We start from the raw sequence: 17,642 nt of genomic DNA, 5'->3' as shown, positions 1-17,642 counted from the left end.
ATGAACTGACCCAGTGACCTCGGTGCCGTAGCGATTTTAACAAAGATAGTGATGACTCGTCCTGAAACTCGTCCGAAGACTCGTCCTGAAACTGCACTCAATTTTTTATTTTATTATTTTTGACCTAGCCAGTTGGGTTGTGTGAATAACCCAACATGTTGGGATTACCCAAAACATGGGTTAATTTAACCATCAATTGGGTTGACCCAGTAGCTGGGTCCTTTTTCATTTTCAGGTTTCAGGGATGTGCATAGGCTCTTGAGGAACTCATACACTGGTGTAAGCCTCATTAATGCTATAAAAGTGCCCTATCTTAACTTGAGATAACTATACAACATAACAGATAAACAGGACAAGACATCTACTCCCACGGGTGGCCAAAAAATATCTGTATGAAAGCCTAAGCCCCTATTTAGCCACGCCTCCAGTCTTCTGATCTGCCCCACTGGGTCATATCTCAATAACCCAGCATGAATAACCCAGCATCCATAACCCAGTATCAATAACCCTGCATCAATAACCCAGCACCAATAACCCAGCATCAATAACCCAGCATCCATAACCCAGCATCAATAACCCAGCATCAATAACCCAGCATCAATAACCCACCATCAATAACCCAGCATCAAGCATCAATAACCCAGCATCAATAACCCAGCATCCATAACCCAGCATCCATAACCCAGCATCAATAACCCAGCACCAATAACCCAGCACCAATAACCCAGCATCAATAACCCAGCATCAATAACCCAGCACCAATAACCCAGCATCAATAACCCAGCATCAATAACCCAGCACCAATAACCCAGCATCAATAACCCAGCACCAATAACCCAGCACCAATAACCCAGCATCAATAACCCAGCATCAATAACCCAGCATCAATAACCCAGCATCCATCACCCAGCATCAATAACCCAGCATCAAGCATCAATAACCCAGTACCAATAACCCAGTACCAATAACCCAGTACCAATAACCCAGCATCAATAACCCAGCGTCAATAACCCAGCATCAATAACCCAGCATCAATAACCCAGTATCCCAGCAGTGACCCAATGCCTGCAACCCAGCGTTATACTCCGCCTGAAAAACACCCATAATCAACTTCTATGGTGACAATAAAGCCCTTATTTGCTGTATACTTTGTAAGTATTAGAATTAGGCCAAGGCAGTTCAAAGCAGATAGCGTGGCGAACTTGTTCCAATGTCTTTTGGAGGTGATGACAGAATGTTCAACTTTTGCATTGACATTTGCTGTAGGCTATCTGATAGAAAAGGTTTCTGAAGATATTGCAAATTGATGTGGACCTGTAAACAGACCGTTTTGAATTTAATAGGACCTAATCTGTTTTGCCATTGGCTTTTCCTCGAACATAATATAGGCCTATTGTCACGCCCTGACCTTAGAGAGTCTGTTTTATTCTCTATTTTGGTTAGGTCAGGGTGTGACTTGGGTGGGCATATCTATGTTTCTATTTCTTTGTTGGCCTAGTATGGTTCCCAATCAGAGGCAGCTGTTTATCGTTGTCTCTGATTGGGGATCATACTTAGGCAGCCCTTTTTCCCCACATGTGTTTGTGGGTAATTATTTATTTTCTGTGAGTGTTTGTGTGTACGCCACAGTTGCGTCATGTTACGTTTGATTTCTGTTTACCTGGGTTTTTTTGTGAAAGGTTTCACTTCCATTAAAGGATGTGGAATTACATGCACGTTGCGCCTTGGCTCATTTATGACAGGGAGTCGTGAAGACAGTGATCGTGACACTGCACACAAATTCTCAAACATTGTCCATACGTAGCTGTAGCCACTGGCTACTTGTCTGCTTTGCAGAGCAACGCTTCAACCACTAAACTGTCTATTGGTATTTATTTATTTATTACGATAATACTTTCTTCTTTTTTTTTTAAAAGAGGCAATATATAAACTCGACATTTATGTTGAAATTGAGAATAAACTCACAGTTTATATTTCAATATTTTAATAAAGTAGAGGCGTTTGGTTAACTCCATGTCTCTCTGGTTCCCTGTTGCTGTGGAAACTGGACTTTAGGATTTCCTTGTTACTAATGCTAATTCTCTTTTAGCACAAAATTAACATATTATTATTATTATTATTATATAATATATTATTATGACCTGGAAGAGGTTGGGCCACAGATTATTTTGAGTGGGAGGAACCGCTCGGTTTAGGTATTTCATCCATGTGCCCACATACAGTACATAGGTAGAGACAGGTGTTTGTCAGTTTTGGAATAAATCCCTTTTTTTGTTGACAGTGTGCTGGTCTCCATCTCCCAGTAGTTCCATCTATGTATTCTTCAAAATATGTACAAACTGGGTAAGCATTTCCGTCAGTGCCCTCCCAGGTTCCATTTCACGTATTTGGTCCTTGGAGTCCTTGGAGTACCAGTAGCATCCATTTTGAGAAACACTGATTGTGTCACTTTTCAAGTTCAGTTAATATATTTTGAATACTAAAATCGATCATTGTAATTTATTTTATGTTGTAGACATGAGATTACATTTTCAAAACACTGTATTTATTTTTTATTATTAGAATTTAGGAATTATTACAAAATTGTTTATCCACTATATGATCACAATAACCTTTTTTTTAAATATATATATATATATATATATATATATATATAGACATTTAGGGTGCATTTGTAAATTCATTCTGGCTATCTACTCCAATTTCAGTGCACCCTCGTCTGTATGCCAGAGCTCAGAATAACTGATTCATTTACAAACAGGAAACATCCGTTCAATATGGCCGGTGTCAGTAAATGTCCGTAAAAAATTTAAACGATTAAATGTACATTTACATTGTTGCCAGCAGCTACAGTTAGTCACTAACGTTCTAAATAACATGAGGTCTCTCATTTGTGTCTGGAAGTAATTAGCCAATCAGCTTGACTGCCGTTGTGAGGTACAAACGGCACAGAGTTTACTCCGACAAAAATTAAATGCAATTTACGAACACACCCTTAGATTGTCTTTTCTTAGTATAATATTAAACAGAAGATCTATGAAGAATTGTTAGTTGGAGTACCGTTAAATATCCATATTCATCTATACTGTGTCCCTTCATTGCATTTTGGCAATAAATGAATGATCTATCCACCACTCCTTCATGTGCTGATTTGGGAGATATGACTGAGAGGTCAAGCGGGCTCTGGTTAAAAGTAGTGATTCTTAAGGCCTGGATGATACCAGTATCACAATATATTTTCCAAAAAATATAAAAATAAATGTAAACATGAAGCAGTCCAAACAATTTGTTCCTTTAAAAACCGACTGTTTTGTTAAATTAATAAATGTGCCTCTGGATAACATGCTAGTTAGCTAAGTTAAATCAGCTTCATGTTTTGTTTCCTTGCCAAGTTACTAATGACGATACTGGTATCGTCCCAGTCCTATAGAGCACAATATAGGGAATAGGGTGCCATTTGGGACAAATCCTTTACCTACTTCACAACAGGCCCTGTGGTAGTAAAAGTATTGGTCAAAGAGGACTAAGAGTTATTGGTCATGGGGAGACTTGCTTTCACTAGACAGTTTTTTGGTTTGTTTTGTTTTGCCTAGTAAACATCAAGGTACAATAGGTTATCTGGTACAGTGTGACTTAGTAATAACACACAGTTTAATACAAAGGGAGAGAATATATTAATTTAAGAGTCCGTATGAAAAAATTATCTACGCGAGATCATTCGTTATGATACCACATCAAAACAAGTTACAGATTTATCTCAATTGTTTTTAAGACAATACAATTATCTTCAGACTGAAATACATGAAACAAACACCTGCTGGTCGAGTTTCATAAAACGACGTGGAAATAAACCTGACATACAGTTCTATGAACACAAAGACACACCACATCAACTAAATCATTGATATGTTCTCGACACAGTGTCGTAACTGTCTAAATGACTAGCAGGTATGTGGCCCACATGGGTCTATATCAATAGGAGGTAGTGGAGGGGGGAGGGGGGCGTGCTACAATAAACCCTTGGCCCTAGCCCACGACTTTGTTTTCACAGATCTCAAGGAATTGGATAGGTGTCAGAATTGTAGGGATGACATGGTGGGATATTCTGACATATTACTTCGACCTTTTTTCCTGATTCCTTCAGATCAGCAGACATTGAAGGGTTAAGGTCACGTGACTCGAACCTGGAGGACTACCTTTAACTTACGCTTCATAAATAAACTTAATCATCACCACGTGATCCCAAATGGCACCCTATTCCCTACATAGTTCACTACTTTTGACCAGAGCCCTATGGCACTCTGTTCCCTATAGAGTACACTACTTTTGACCAGGGCCCTATATTTTAGAGAATATGGTGCCATTTGTGTCTCGGCCTCTGTCTATGTGTCTCTTGGCAGCGTAGTATATAATCAGCCCAAGGGTGACCAGGACCGCTGACCCCACCAGAGACAGGAACCCCACCACAGGCCTCTTGGTCAGGACCAGACACCCCGGGCAGGGTAGAGGCTGACTGGGGCACTGCAGGGCCGAGGTAGGGGTCCCTTGGAGAGGGAAGCCGTTGTGACGGATAATGTTCTGGTACTGGGACAGAGAGGCCTTGAGGATTTCCTCATCCTGGACATGGCCGTACAGACCGAAGCCTGGGTCTCTCTGGTCGTTCAGGGAGTAGGCGAAGTAACCCTTCAGATTCACCCCGTCTAGGATGTAAGCTGGCAGGAGAGAGTGGAGAGAGAAGCAAAGTTTCATTACAATTGTAAGACCTATCCGTTCCGGTTAACAAAATCCGAAGTTACCCTTTTAGCCCACGGTAAAATACGTGTTTTAAACACTTTCCCGGTTCAGCATGCATCAACAAAATGAATCTGAAGCTCTGCTTGTTCAACAAACAAAAAAATCGGATCAATTCTTATTTTTTTGGGTGTGGGGGGGGTGGGGGGGGGGGGAATGAAACTGTGATTGACATGTTCTCTTATGGTTATGAAGTCCAGAAAAACAAAACAATCGGATAACAAAAGCGCAAACAACGGGTGCGGTCAAAAAACTGTTTGTCCGCCGTAACTAGTGTTTACCATGCCCATATTGCCAACCCTCTATATGACACAGGGAAAGGGTGCCTGGTGCATATTGCTAATTCAACACATAACAATAAATAATTCAAGTCCATCATTCCTTTCTTTCATAATACATTCATAATCACATGATCAATAATCACATTGATCAATAATAACATATTTCATAATGATATATTGGCTATATTTAAATGTAAATACTTGGATGGCTCACAACTTCCTCCAGTTAAGTCAAAACAAGACAAGAGGTACTTATTGTTGGAGCCAAAGAACAGAGAGAGAATCTAGCCGCAGAGAATCTAGCCGCACATTTTAATTCACAGGCAATAAAGATAAAACACCAGGTAAAAAAAAACCATCTAGGTGTTATTTTAGATTAGGAACTAAATTTAGAATCACACATTAGGAATGTGACCAAAAGAGCTTTTTACCCACCTGAGGAACATTGCCCAGGTGTGGCCGTTTCTCTCTCAGGCTGGTACAGAGAGACTCATCCATGCTTTTATTACAAGCAGGCTTGACTACTGTAATGCTCTCCTGTCTGGTCTATCCAAGAAAGCCATTGGTCAACTGCAAAACATACAGAATGCTGCAGCACAGGTACTGACCATGACCAGACGGAGAGAACACATTACACCGGTTTTGAGGTCTCTGCACCGGCTGCCTGTGAGTTTTAGAATTAATTTTGAAGATTCTTCTATTGGTTTTTAAATCAATCCATCATTGTTCACCGCAATACATATCATACATGCTTTTAAGTTATGTACCCAGTAGGTCCCTCATGTTCTCTGGCCTTATAACTATCCTAAAGCCCAGGACCAAGAGGCATGGAGAGACAGCCTTTAGTTACTCTACCCCCAGCCTGGGACCAAGAGGCATGGAGAGACAGCCTTTAGTTACTATACCCCCAGCCTGGGACCAAGAGGCATGGAGAGACAGCCTTTAGTTACTATACCCCCAGCCTGGGACCAAGAGGCATGGAGAGACAGCCTTTAGTTACTATACCCCAGCCTGGGACCAAGAGGCATGGAGAGACAGCCTTTAGTTACTATACCCCCAGCCTGGGACCAAGAGGCATGGAGAGACAGCCTTTAGTTACTATACCCCCAGCCTGGGACCAAGAGGCATGGAGAGACAGCCTTTAGTTACTATACCCCCAGCCTGGGACCAAGAGGCATGGAGAGACAGCCTTTAGTTACTATACCCCCAGCCTGGGACCAAGAGGCATGGAGAGACAGCCTTTAGTTACTATGCCCCCAGCCTGGGACCAAGAGGCATGGAGAGACAGCCTTTAGTTACTATACCCCAGCCTGGGACCAAGAGGCATGGAGAGACAGCCTTTAGTTACTATACCCCCAGCCTGGGACCAAGAGACATGGAGAGACAGCCTTTAGTTACTATACCCCCAGCCTGGGACCAAGAGGCATGGAGAGACAGCCTTTAGTTACTATACCCCCAGCCTGGGACCAAGAGGCATGGAGAGACAGCCTTTAGTTACTATACCCCCAGCCTGGGACCAAGAGGCATGGAGAGACAGCCTTTAGTTACTATACCCCCAGCCTGGGACCAAGAGGCATGGAGAGACAGCATTTAGTTACTATGCCCCTAGCCTGGGACCAAGAGGCATGGAGAGACAGCCTTTAGTTACTATACCCCCAGCCTGGGACCAAGAGGCATGGAGAGACAGCCTTTAGTTACTCTACCCCCAGCCTGGGACCAAGAGGCATGGAGAGACAGCCTTTAGTTACTCTACCCCCAGCCTGGGACCAAGAGGCATGGAGAGACAGCCTTTAGTTACTATACCCCCAGCCTGGGACCAAGAGGCATGGAGAGACAGCCTTTAGTTACTAAACCCCCAGCCTGGGACCAAGAGGCATGGAGAGACAGCCTTTAGTTACTATACCCCCAGCCTGGGACCAAGAGGCATGGAGAGACAGCCTTTAGTTACTATACCCCCAGCCTGGGACCAAGAGGCATGGAGAGACAGCCTTTAGTTACTATACCCCCAGCCTGGGACCAAGAGGCATGGAGAGACAGCCTTTAGTTACTATACCCCCAGCCTGGGACCAAGAGGCATGGAGAGACAGCCTTTAGTTACTATACCCCCAGCCTGGGACCAAGAGGCATGGAGAGACAGCCTTTAGTTACTATACCCCAGCCTGGGACCAAGAGGCATGGAGAGACAGCCTTTAGTTACTATACCCCCAGCCTGGGACCAAGAGACATGGAGAGACAGCCTTTAGTTACTATACCCCCAGCCTGGGACCAAGAGGCATGGAGAGACAGCCTTTAGTTACTATACCACCAGCCTGGGACCAAGAGGCATGGAGAGACAGCCTTTAGTTACTATACCCCCAGCCTGGGACCAAGAGGCATGGAGAGACAGCCTTTAGTTACTATACCCCAGCCTGGGACCAAGATGCATGGAGAGACAGCCTTTAGTTACTATACCCCCAGCCTGGGACCAAGAGGCATGGAGAGACAGCCTTTAGTTACTATACCCCCAGCCTGGGACCAAGAGGCATGGAGAGACAGCCTTTAGTTACTATACCCCCAGCCTGGGACCAAGAGGCATGGAGAGACAGCCTTTAGTTACTATACCCCCAGCCTGGGACCAAGAGACATGGAGAGACAGCCTTTAGTTACTATACCCCCAGCCTGGGACCAAGAGGCATGGAGAGACAGCCTTTAGTTACTATACCCCAGCCTGGGACCAAGAGGCATGGAGAGACAGCCTTTAGTTACTATACCCCCAGCCTGGGACCAAGAGGCATGGAGAGACAGCCTTTAGTTACTATACCCCAGCCTGGGACCAAGAGGCATGGAGAGACAGCCTTTAGTTACTATACCCCCAGCCTGGGACCAAGAGGCATGGAGAGACAGCCTTTAGTTACTATACCCCAGCCTGGGACCAAGAGGCATGGAGAGACAGCCTTTAGTTACTATACCCCCAGCCTGGGACCAAGAGGCATGGAGAGACAGCCTTTAGTTACTATACCCCAGCCTGGGACCAAGAGGCATGGAGAGACAGCCTTTAGTTACTATACCCCAGCCTGGGACCAAGAGGCATGGAGAGACAGCCTTTAGTTACTATACCCCCAGCCTGGGACCAAGAGGCATGGAGAGACAGCCTTTAGTTACTATACCCCCAGCCTGGGACCAAGAGGCATGGAGAGACAGCCTTTAGTTACTATACCCCCAGCCTGGGACCAAGAGGCATGGAGAGACAGCCTTTAGTTACTATACCCCCAGCCTGGGACCAAGAGGCATGGAGAGACAGCCTTTAGTTACTATACCCCCAGCCTGGGACCAAGAGGCATGGAGAGACAGCCTTTAGTTACTATACCCCAGCCTGGGACCAAGAGGCATGGAGAGACAGCCTTTAGTTACTATACCCCCAGCCTGGGACCAAGAGGCATGGAGAGACAGCCTTTAGTTACTCTACCCCCAGCCTGGGACCAAGAGGCATGGAGAGACAGCCTTTAGTTACTATACCCCCAGCCTGGGACCAAGAGGCATGGAGAGACAGCCTTTAGTTACTATACCCCCAGCCTGGGACCAAGAGGCATGGAGAGACAGCCTTTAGTTACTATACCCCCAGCCTGGGACCAAGAGGCATGGAGAGACAGCCTTTAGTTACTATACCACCAGCCTGGGACCAAGAGGCATGGAGAGACAGCCTTTAGTTACTATACCCCCAGCCTGGGACCAAGAGGCATGGAGAGACAGCCTTTAGTTACTATACCCCCAGCCTGGGACCAAGAGGCATGGAGAGACAGCCTTTAGTTACTATACCCCCAGCCTGGGACCAAGAGGCATGGAGAGACAGCCTTTAGTTACTATACCCCCAGCCTGGGACCAAGAGGCATGGAGAGACAGCATTTAGTTACTATACCCCAGCCTGGGACCAAGAGACATGGAGAGACAGCCTTTAGTTACTATACCCCCAGCCTGGGACCAAGAGGCATGGAGAGACAGCCTTTAGTTACTATACCCCCAGCCTGGGACCAAGATGCATGGAGAGACAGCCTTTAGTTACTATACCCCCAGCCTGGGACCAAGAGACATGGAGAGACAGCCTTTAGTTACTATACCCCCAGCCTGGGACCAAGAGGCATGGAGAGACAGCCTTTAGTTACTATACCCCCAGCCTGGGACCAAGAGGCATGGAGAGACAGCCTTTAGTTACTATACCCCCAGCCTGGGACCAAGAGGCATGGAGAGACAGCCTTTAGTTACTATACCCCAGCCTGGGACCAAGAGACATGGAGAGACAGCCTTTAGTTACTATACCCCCAGCCTGGGACCAAGAGGCATGGAGAGACAGCCTTTAGTTACTATACCCCCAGCCTGGGACCAAGATGCATGGAGAGACAGCCTTTAGTTACTATACCCCAGCCTGGGACCAAGAGGCATGGAGAGACAGCCTTTAGTTACTATACCCCCAGCCTGGGACCAAGAGGCATGGAGAGACAGCCTATAGTTACTATACCCCCAGCCTGGGACCAAGAGGCATGGAGAGACAGCCTTTAGTTACTATACCCCAGCCTGGGACCAAGAGACATGGAGAGACAGCCTTTAGTTACTATACCACCAGCCTGGGACCAAGAGGCATGGAGAGACAGCCTTTAGTTACTATACCCCCAGCCTGGGACCAAGAGGCATGGAGAGACAGCCTTTAGTTACTATACCCCCAGCCTGGGACCAAGAGGCATGGAGAGACAGCCTTTAGTTACTATACCCCCAGCCTGGGACCAAGAGGCATGGAGAGACAGCCTTTAGTTACTATACCCCCAGCCTGGGACCAAGAGGCATGGAGAGACAGCCTTTAGTTACTATACCCCCAGCCTGGGACCAAGAGGCATGGAGAGACAGCCTTTAGTTACTATGCCAGAGAACCTGCCAGAGAACCTGATGGAGGCTGAAACTGTGGACATATTTAAAATAGATCTTAAAACACTACTTTTTAGCTTTGCTTTTCCTCTGGGTGCTTTTTAGTCGTTCAGTTTGTAATTTGTTTGTCTTTTATCTTATGTTTATTGTGTAGTAAATATCTCAGCTTTTATTTTCATTGTTTCAATTATTTTTTTTCTTCTCTCCTGTAAAGCACATTACGTAGCATATTAAGTTTGATTTGATGCCGCACCCCCCTTGGGACTTATTGCTTAAATAAATATAGCACAAATAAAGAAATTACAAATTTGTCTCCAACAAGAGTATTATAATGTTTTTAACACTTAAATTCTAATGTAAAGTACATGTTAGAATCTAGTCTGAAGGTCACGATGTTTCTCTGAGACAAAAAAAAGAAAGTGTTTGAAGGTTCTCTATTGCCATCTACTGGAATAGAATAATATGGAGAATGACAAAGATGCAGCACATGTAACACAAAGACAAGTGTGAGTGTAGTGTGAGTGTAGTGTGTGTGTGTGTGTCTGTGTGTGTGTGTGTGTGTGTGTGTGTGTGTGTGTGTGTGTGTGTGTGTGTGTGTGTGTGTGTGTGTGTGTGTGTGTGTGTGTGTGTGTGTGTGTGTGTGTGTGTGTGTGTGTGTGTGTCTGTGTGTGTGTGTGTGTGTGTGTGTGTGTGTGTGTCTGTGTCTGTGTGTGTGTGTGTGTGTGTGTGTGTGTGTGTCTGTGTGTTCAGTCAGCTGGTCGTTGTCCTCTAGGGTCAGTGAGCGGTATGTTTGTCTAATGATTAAACTCAAAGTACCGAAATAACATTCTCGAACTGGAGGTACACAAAGTGAAATGAAAGGCAGACAAACTTTGGTAACATTTGACTTAAATACGTCATAAGGTCTACTGTATATAACGGTAACATTTAACTACATCAACACGTCCTACTGTATATAACGGTAACATTTAACTACATCAATACTTCCTGCTGTATATAACGGTAACATTTAACTACATCAATACTTCCTGCTGTATATAACGGTAACATTTAACTACATCAATACTTCCTGCTGTATATAACGGTAACATTTAACTACATCAATACTTCCTGCTGTATATAACGGTAACATTTAACTAAATACTTCCTACTGTATATAACGGTAACATTATAATCAATACCATAACAGGTGTCATGTAACTGGTCAGAGTCATACTGTGCTGGTCTGTTCTGTCTAACTGGTCAGAGTCATACTGTGCTGGTCTGTTCTGTCTAACTGGTCAGAGTCATACTGTGCTGGTCTGTTCTGTCTAACTGGTCAGAGTCATACTGTGCTGGTCTGTTCTGTCTAACTGGTCAGAGTCATACTGTGCTGGTCTGTTCTGTCTAACTGGTCAGAGTCATACTGTGCTGGTCTGTTCTGTCTAACTGGTCAGAGTCATACTGTGCTGGTCTCACTGGGCAAACCAACGTCTCTAACCATTAGACCAAGAGGAAATTCCGTCTGGGGCCGAGTGGGACTCTGACTAAATTGGGGGCATTGTGTGTGTGTGTGTGTGTTTAATCCTGCACTATATTTTATTTGAACCTTTATTTAACTAGGAAAGTCAGTTAAGAACAAATTCTCATTTACAATGTCAGCCTACCCTGGCCAAATCTGGACGATGCGGGGCCAGTTGTGCGCCGTCCTATGGGACTCCCAATCACGGCCGGATGTGATTCAGCCTGGATTCGAACCAGGGACTGTAGTGACGCCTCTTGCACTGAGATGCAGTGCCTTAGACCACTGCACCACTCATATTACAGACCCTCCCTTTAAGTTGGGGGCGTTGAGTGTGTGTTTAATCCTCTGTTATATTACAGACCCTCCCTTTAAGTTGGGGCGTTGTGTTTAATCCTCTGCTATATTACAGACCCTCCCTTTAAGTTGGGGCGTTGTGTTTAATCCTCTGTTATATTACAGACCCTCCCTTTAAATTGGGGCCATTGTGTTTGTGTTTAATCCTCTGCTATATTACAGACCCTCCCTTTAAGTTGGGGGCATTGTGTGTGTGTTTAATCCTCTGCTATATTACAGACCCTCCCTTTAAGTTGGGGCCATTGTGTGTGTGTTTAATCCTCTGCTATATTACAGACCCTCCCTTTAAGTTGGGGCGTTGTGTTTAATCTGCTATATTACAGACCCTCCCTTTAAGTTGGGGCGTTGTGTTTAATCTGCTATATTACAGACCCTCCCTTTAAGTTGGGGCCATTGTGTTTGTGTTTAATCCTCTGTTATATTACAGACCCTCCCTTTAAGTTGGGGCGTTGTGTTTAATCTGCTATATTACAGACCCTCCCTTTAAATTGGGGCCATTGTGTTTGTGTTTAATCCTCTGTTATATTACAGACCCTCCCTTTATTCAGAGGCTCATTGAAGTAGCTCTGGACTCACCTCTCATCAGGGCCATTGCACGTGTGCATGTGTGTGTGTGTGCATTTGTGTGTCTGTGTGTGTGTGTGTGTGTGTGTGTGTGCATTTGTGTGTGTGTGTGTGTGCGTTTGTGTGTCTGTGTGTGTGTGTGTGTGCATTTGTGTGTGTGTGTGTGTGTGCGTTTGTGTGTCTGTGTGTGTGTGTGTTTGTGTGTGCGTTTGTTTGTTTGTGTGTGTGCGTGCGTGCGTGCGTGCGTGCGTGCGTGCGTGCATGTGTGTGTGTGTGTGTGTGTGTGTGTGTGTGTGTGTCCAGACCAACCTTTGAGAGCTTCGTTGATGTAGCTGTACAGGTAGTAGACTCTCAGACTGTCGTCGAAGCGGGCCGGGTCTTCCTGCACCCCATTGGCTACCACATAGACTGCCACGCCCCTGTAGCGCTCCTCCACCTGTAAAAATGGAGGTGGAGAGTTATCAATATATCAGTGCACCAGTCAGTCAATCATTCGATCAATCAACCAATCAATGAACCAGTCAATCAACCAGTCATTCTGTCTGTCTGTCTGTATGTCTTTCTTTCTACGTCCATCGGTCTCTCTCTCTCTCTGGGTAAATAAATCTCTCTCTCTCTCTCTCTGGGTAAATAAATCTCTCTCTCTCTCTGGGTAAATAAATCTCTCTCTCTCTCTCTGGGTAAATAAATCTCTCTCTCTCTGGGTAAATAAATCTCTCTCTCTCTCTGGGTAAATAAATCTCTCTCTCTCTCTGGGTAAATAAATCTCTCTCTCTCTCTGGGTAAATACACTCTCTCTCTCTCTGGGTAAATAAATCTCTCTCTCTCTCTGGGTAAATAAATCTCTCTCTCTCTGGGTAAATAAATCTCTCTCTCTCTCTGGGTAAATAAATCTCTCTCTCTCTCTCTGGGTAAATAAATCTCTCTCTCTCTCTCTAGGTAAATACATCTCTCTCTCTCTCTGGGTAAATAAATCTCTCTCTCTCTCTGGGTAAATACATCTCTCTCTCTGGGTAAAAAAATATCTCTCTCTCTGGGTAAATCAATCTCTCTCTCTCTCTCTCTGGGTAAATACACCTCTCTCTCTCTCTCTCTGGGTAAATAAATCTCTCTCTCTCTCTGGGTAAATAAATCTCTCTCTCTCTCTGGGTAAATAAATCTCTCTCTCTCTGGGTAAAAAAATCTCTCTCTCTCTGGGTAAATAAATCTCTCTCTCTCTCTCTCTGGGTAAATACACTCTCTCTCTCTCTCTGAGTAAATAAATCTCTCTCTCTCTGGGTAAATAAATCTCTCTCTCTCTCTGGGCAAATAAATCTCTCTCTCTCTCTCTGGGTAAATAAATCTCTCTCTCTGTGTGTAAATAAATCTCTCTCTCTGGGTAAATAAATCTCTCTCTCTCTCTGGGTAAATACATCTCTCTCTCTCTCTGGGTAAATAAATCTCTCTCTCTCTCTCTGGGTAAATAAATCTCTCTCTCTCTCTCTGGGTAAATAAATCTCTCTCTCTCTCTGGGTAAATAAATCTCTCTCTCTCTGGGTAAATAAATCTCTCTCTCTCTGGGTAAATAAATCTCTCTCTCTCTGGGTAAATAAATCTCTCTCTCTCTGGGTAAATAAATCTCTCTCTCTCTCTGGGCAAATAAATCTATCTCTCTCTCTCTCTGTGTAAATAAATCTCTCTCTCTCTCTGGGTAAATAAATCTCTCTCTCTCTCTGGGTAAATAAATCTCTCTCTCTCTCTGGGTAAATAAATCTCTCTCTCTCTGGGTAAATAAATCTCTCTCTCTCTGGGTAAATAAATCTCTCTCTCTCTGGGTAAATAAATCTCTCTCTCTCTCTGGGCAAATAAATCTATCTCTCTCTCTCTCTGTGTAAATAAATCTCTCTCTCTCTCTGGGTAAATAAATCTCTCTCTCTCTCTGGGTAAATAAATCTCTCTCTCTCTCTCTCTCTCTCTGGGTCAATAAAGTGCCACCTCACCCAGTTGAGGGCCTTCCTGAGGCCCCAGGGCACTACGGGGGCGTTGGGCCGAGGGGACATGATCCAGGTGATGTCTCCCATGTACTGCACCCCCAACCTGGAGGGCAGTTTGTTTCTGTGGAGACAGAGCAGAGCTTACTGTAAGATGTGGTCATAGCAATAGTAGCATCAGTGATGCTCCCAGCGTTCACCCAGAAGGCACCAGTGAAGGTACTACTTGAGGCAGTCCATCTTGATCCGGTTTTACGCACCAATCGTTGAGTCCATCCTCACCTCCTCCATCGCCGTCTGGTTTGGGTCTGTGTTTACCCCAGAGAGGGTCATCGGCTGCCACCTGCCCTCCATCAAGGTCCTACACAACTCATCTACGACCCCTCCCACCCAGGTCACCCACTCCTCCAAAATTCACCTCAGTAGTAGTAACAGTAGTAACAGTGGTAGTAGCAGTAGCAGTAGTAGTAGTAGTAGTAGTAGTAACAGTAGTAATAGCTGTAGTAGTAATAGTAGTAGCAGTAGTAACAGTAGTAGTAGCAACAGTAGTAACAGTAGTAACAGTAGTAGTAGCAACAGTAGTAACAGTAGTAACAGTAGTAGTGGTAGTAGTAGTAGTAGTAGTAACAGTAGTAAGAGTAGTAGTGATAGTAATAGTAGTAATAACTGTAGTAGTGGTAGTAGTAGCAGTAGTAACAGTAGTAGTAGCAACAGTAGTAACAGTAGTAACAGTAGTAACAGTGGTAGTAGCAGTAGCAGTAGCAGTAGTAGTAGTAGTAGTAACAGTAGTAATAGCTGTAGTAGTAATAGTAGTAGCAGTAGTAACAGTAGTAGTAGCAACAGTAGTAACAGTAGTAACAGTAGTAGTGGTAGTAGTAGTAGTAGTAGTAACAGTAGTAAGAGTAGTAGTGATAGTAATAGTAGTAATAACTGTAGTAGTGGTAGTAGCAATAGTAGTAGCAGTAGTAGTAATAGTAGTAGTAACAGTAATAGTAGCAGCAGTAGTAGTAGCTATAGTAGTGGTAGTAGTTGTTGTAGTAGTAATAGTAGTAGTAGTAGTAAGAGTAGTACTAGTAGTAATAGTAGTAGTAACAGTAGTAGTATTAGTAGTAATAGTAGTAGTAACAGTAGTAGTATTAGTAGTACTAGTAGTAGTAGTAGTAACAGTAGTAGTATTAGTAGTAATAGTAGTAGTAGTAGTAGTAACAGTAGTAACAGTAGTAACAGTAGTAGTAACAGTTTTAGTAGTAGCAGTAGTAGTAGTAGTAGTAGTAGTAGTAGTAGTAGCAGTAGTAGTAGTAGTAGCAGTAGTAGTAGTAGTAGTAGTAGTAGTAGTAGCTATAGTAGTGGTAGTAGCAGTAGTAATAGTAGTATTTGTAGTAGTAACAGTAGTAATAGTAGTAGTAACAGTAGTAGTAGCAGTAGTAGTAATATTAGTAGTAGTTGTAGTAGTAACAGTAGTAATAGTAGTAATAACTGTAGTAGTGGTAGTAGCAGTAGTAGTAGCAGTAGTAGTAATAGTAGTAGTAGTAACAGTAGTAATAGTAATAGTAACAGTAATAGTAGCAGCAGTAGTAGTAGCTATAGTAGTGGTAGTAGTTGTAGTAGTAACAGTAGTAATAGTAGTAGTAATAGTAGTAGTAGTAACAGTAGTAATAGTAATAGTAACAGTAATAGTAGCAGCAGTAGTAGTAGTAGTAGCAGTAGTAGTAGTAGTAGTAGTAGTAGTAGTAGCTATAGTAGTGGTAGTAGCAGTAGTAATAGTAGTATTTGTAGTAGTAACAGTAGTAATAGTAGTAGTAACAGTAGTAGTAGCAGTAGTAGTAATATTAGTAGTAGTTGTAGTAGTAACAGTAGTAATAGTAGTAATAACTGTAGTAGTGGTAGTAGCAGTAGTAGTAGCAGTAGTAGTAATAGTAGTAGTAGTAACAGTAGTAATAGTAATAGTAACAGTAATAGTAGCAGCAGTAGTAGTAGCTATAGTAGTGGTAGTAGTTGTAGTAGTAACAGTAGTAATAGTAGTAGTAGTAGTAACAGTAGTAACAGTAGTAGCAGTAGTAATAGTAGTAGTAGTAGTAGTAGTAACAGTAGTAACAGTAGTAGCAGTAGTAATAGTAATAGTAGTAATAGAAGTAGTAGTAGTAACAGTAGTAACAGTAGTAATAGTAGTAGTAGTAGTAACAGTAGTAATAGTAGTAGTGGTAGTAACAGTAGTAACAGTAGTAATAGTAGTAGTAGTAGTAACAGTAGTAATAGTAGTAGTAGTAGTAACAGTAGTAACAGTAGTAGCAGTAGTAATAGTAGTAGTAGCAGTAGTAACAGTAGTAGTAGTAGTAACAGTAGTAACAGTAGTAGTAGTAATAGTAGTAATAGTAGTAGTAATAGTAGCAGCAGTGGTAACAGTAGTAGCAGTAGTAGTAACAGTAGTAATAGTAGTAGTAGTAGTAGCAGTAGTAATAGTAGTAGTAGTAGTAGCAGTAGTAATAGTAGTAGTAGTAGTAGCAGTAGTAATAGTAGTAGTTGTTGTAGTAGCTATAGTTTAGTAGTAAGAAAAGTCGTATTAGTCTTACTCTTCAATGGTGGGGGTCACTAGCTGAGTGCTGAAATGACTGATGGCGAAGAAGTCGTACGTCCCCCTCACAAGCTGTCTGTCCTCATCACTGAACAACGGCAGGTGGTAACTATGGAAACAACAACATCACTATTTTACTTGACAGATCAGTATGTACTTGAGCTGAGGCCAGGATTCAATCCCTCTGGACCTGACAATGTAGCTTTTAAAACCTCGCAAGGACCCGCCCGTTTTTTCAATTTTCACCTTAAATGACATACCCAAATCTGACTGCCTGTAGCTCAGGCCCTGAAGCAAGGATATGTATATTTTTAGTGCAATTTGAAAGGAAACACTTTGAAGTTTGTGGAAATGTGAAATGAATGTAGGAGAATATAACACAATAGATCTGGTAAAAGATAATACAAAGAAAAAAACATGCGTTTTTTTTGTATTTTTTTTGTACCATCATCTTTGAAATGCAAGATAAAGGCCATAATGAATTATTCTTGCCCAGGTGCAATTTAGACGTTGGCCACTAGATGGCGGCAGAGTATGTGCAAAGTTTTAGACTGATCCAATGAACTATTGCATTTCTATTCAAAATGTTGTATCAAGACTGCCCAAATGTGCCTACTTGGTTTATCCATAAATTTTCAAGTTCATAACTGTGCACTCTCCTCAAACAATAGCATGGTATTCTTTCACTGTAATAGCTACTGTAAATCAGACAG

General features: G+C 43.1%; 1 protein-coding gene across 1 annotated transcript in view; it reads right to left on the bottom strand.

Annotated features, from left to right (window-relative positions):
- Positions 1-2,634: 2,634 nt before the first annotated feature.
- kl (klotho) overlaps positions 2,635-17,642 on the bottom strand; it is a 95,127-nt gene continuing 80,119 nt past the window's right edge. The window contains exons 12-15 of the mRNA XM_045717435.1: positions 16,928-17,038; positions 14,367-14,481; positions 12,697-12,823; positions 2,635-4,712 (exon numbers count right to left, since the gene is read on the bottom strand). Of these exons, the coding sequence (XP_045573391.1) occupies positions 4,339-4,712; positions 12,697-12,823; positions 14,367-14,481; positions 16,928-17,038 (727 nt within the window). The 3' untranslated portion in view covers positions 2,635-4,338. The remainder of the gene's footprint in view (positions 4,713-12,696; positions 12,824-14,366; positions 14,482-16,927; positions 17,039-17,642) is intronic.

The sequence above is a fragment of the Salmo salar genome, chromosome ssa04 (genome assembly GCF_905237065.1).
Source record: "Salmo salar chromosome ssa04, Ssal_v3.1, whole genome shotgun sequence".
NCBI classification, from domain to species: domain Eukaryota; kingdom Metazoa; phylum Chordata; class Actinopteri; order Salmoniformes; family Salmonidae; genus Salmo; species Salmo salar.
The sequence above is the reverse complement of the archived record's forward strand: the minus strand, read 5'-3'. Positions and strand labels throughout refer to the sequence as shown.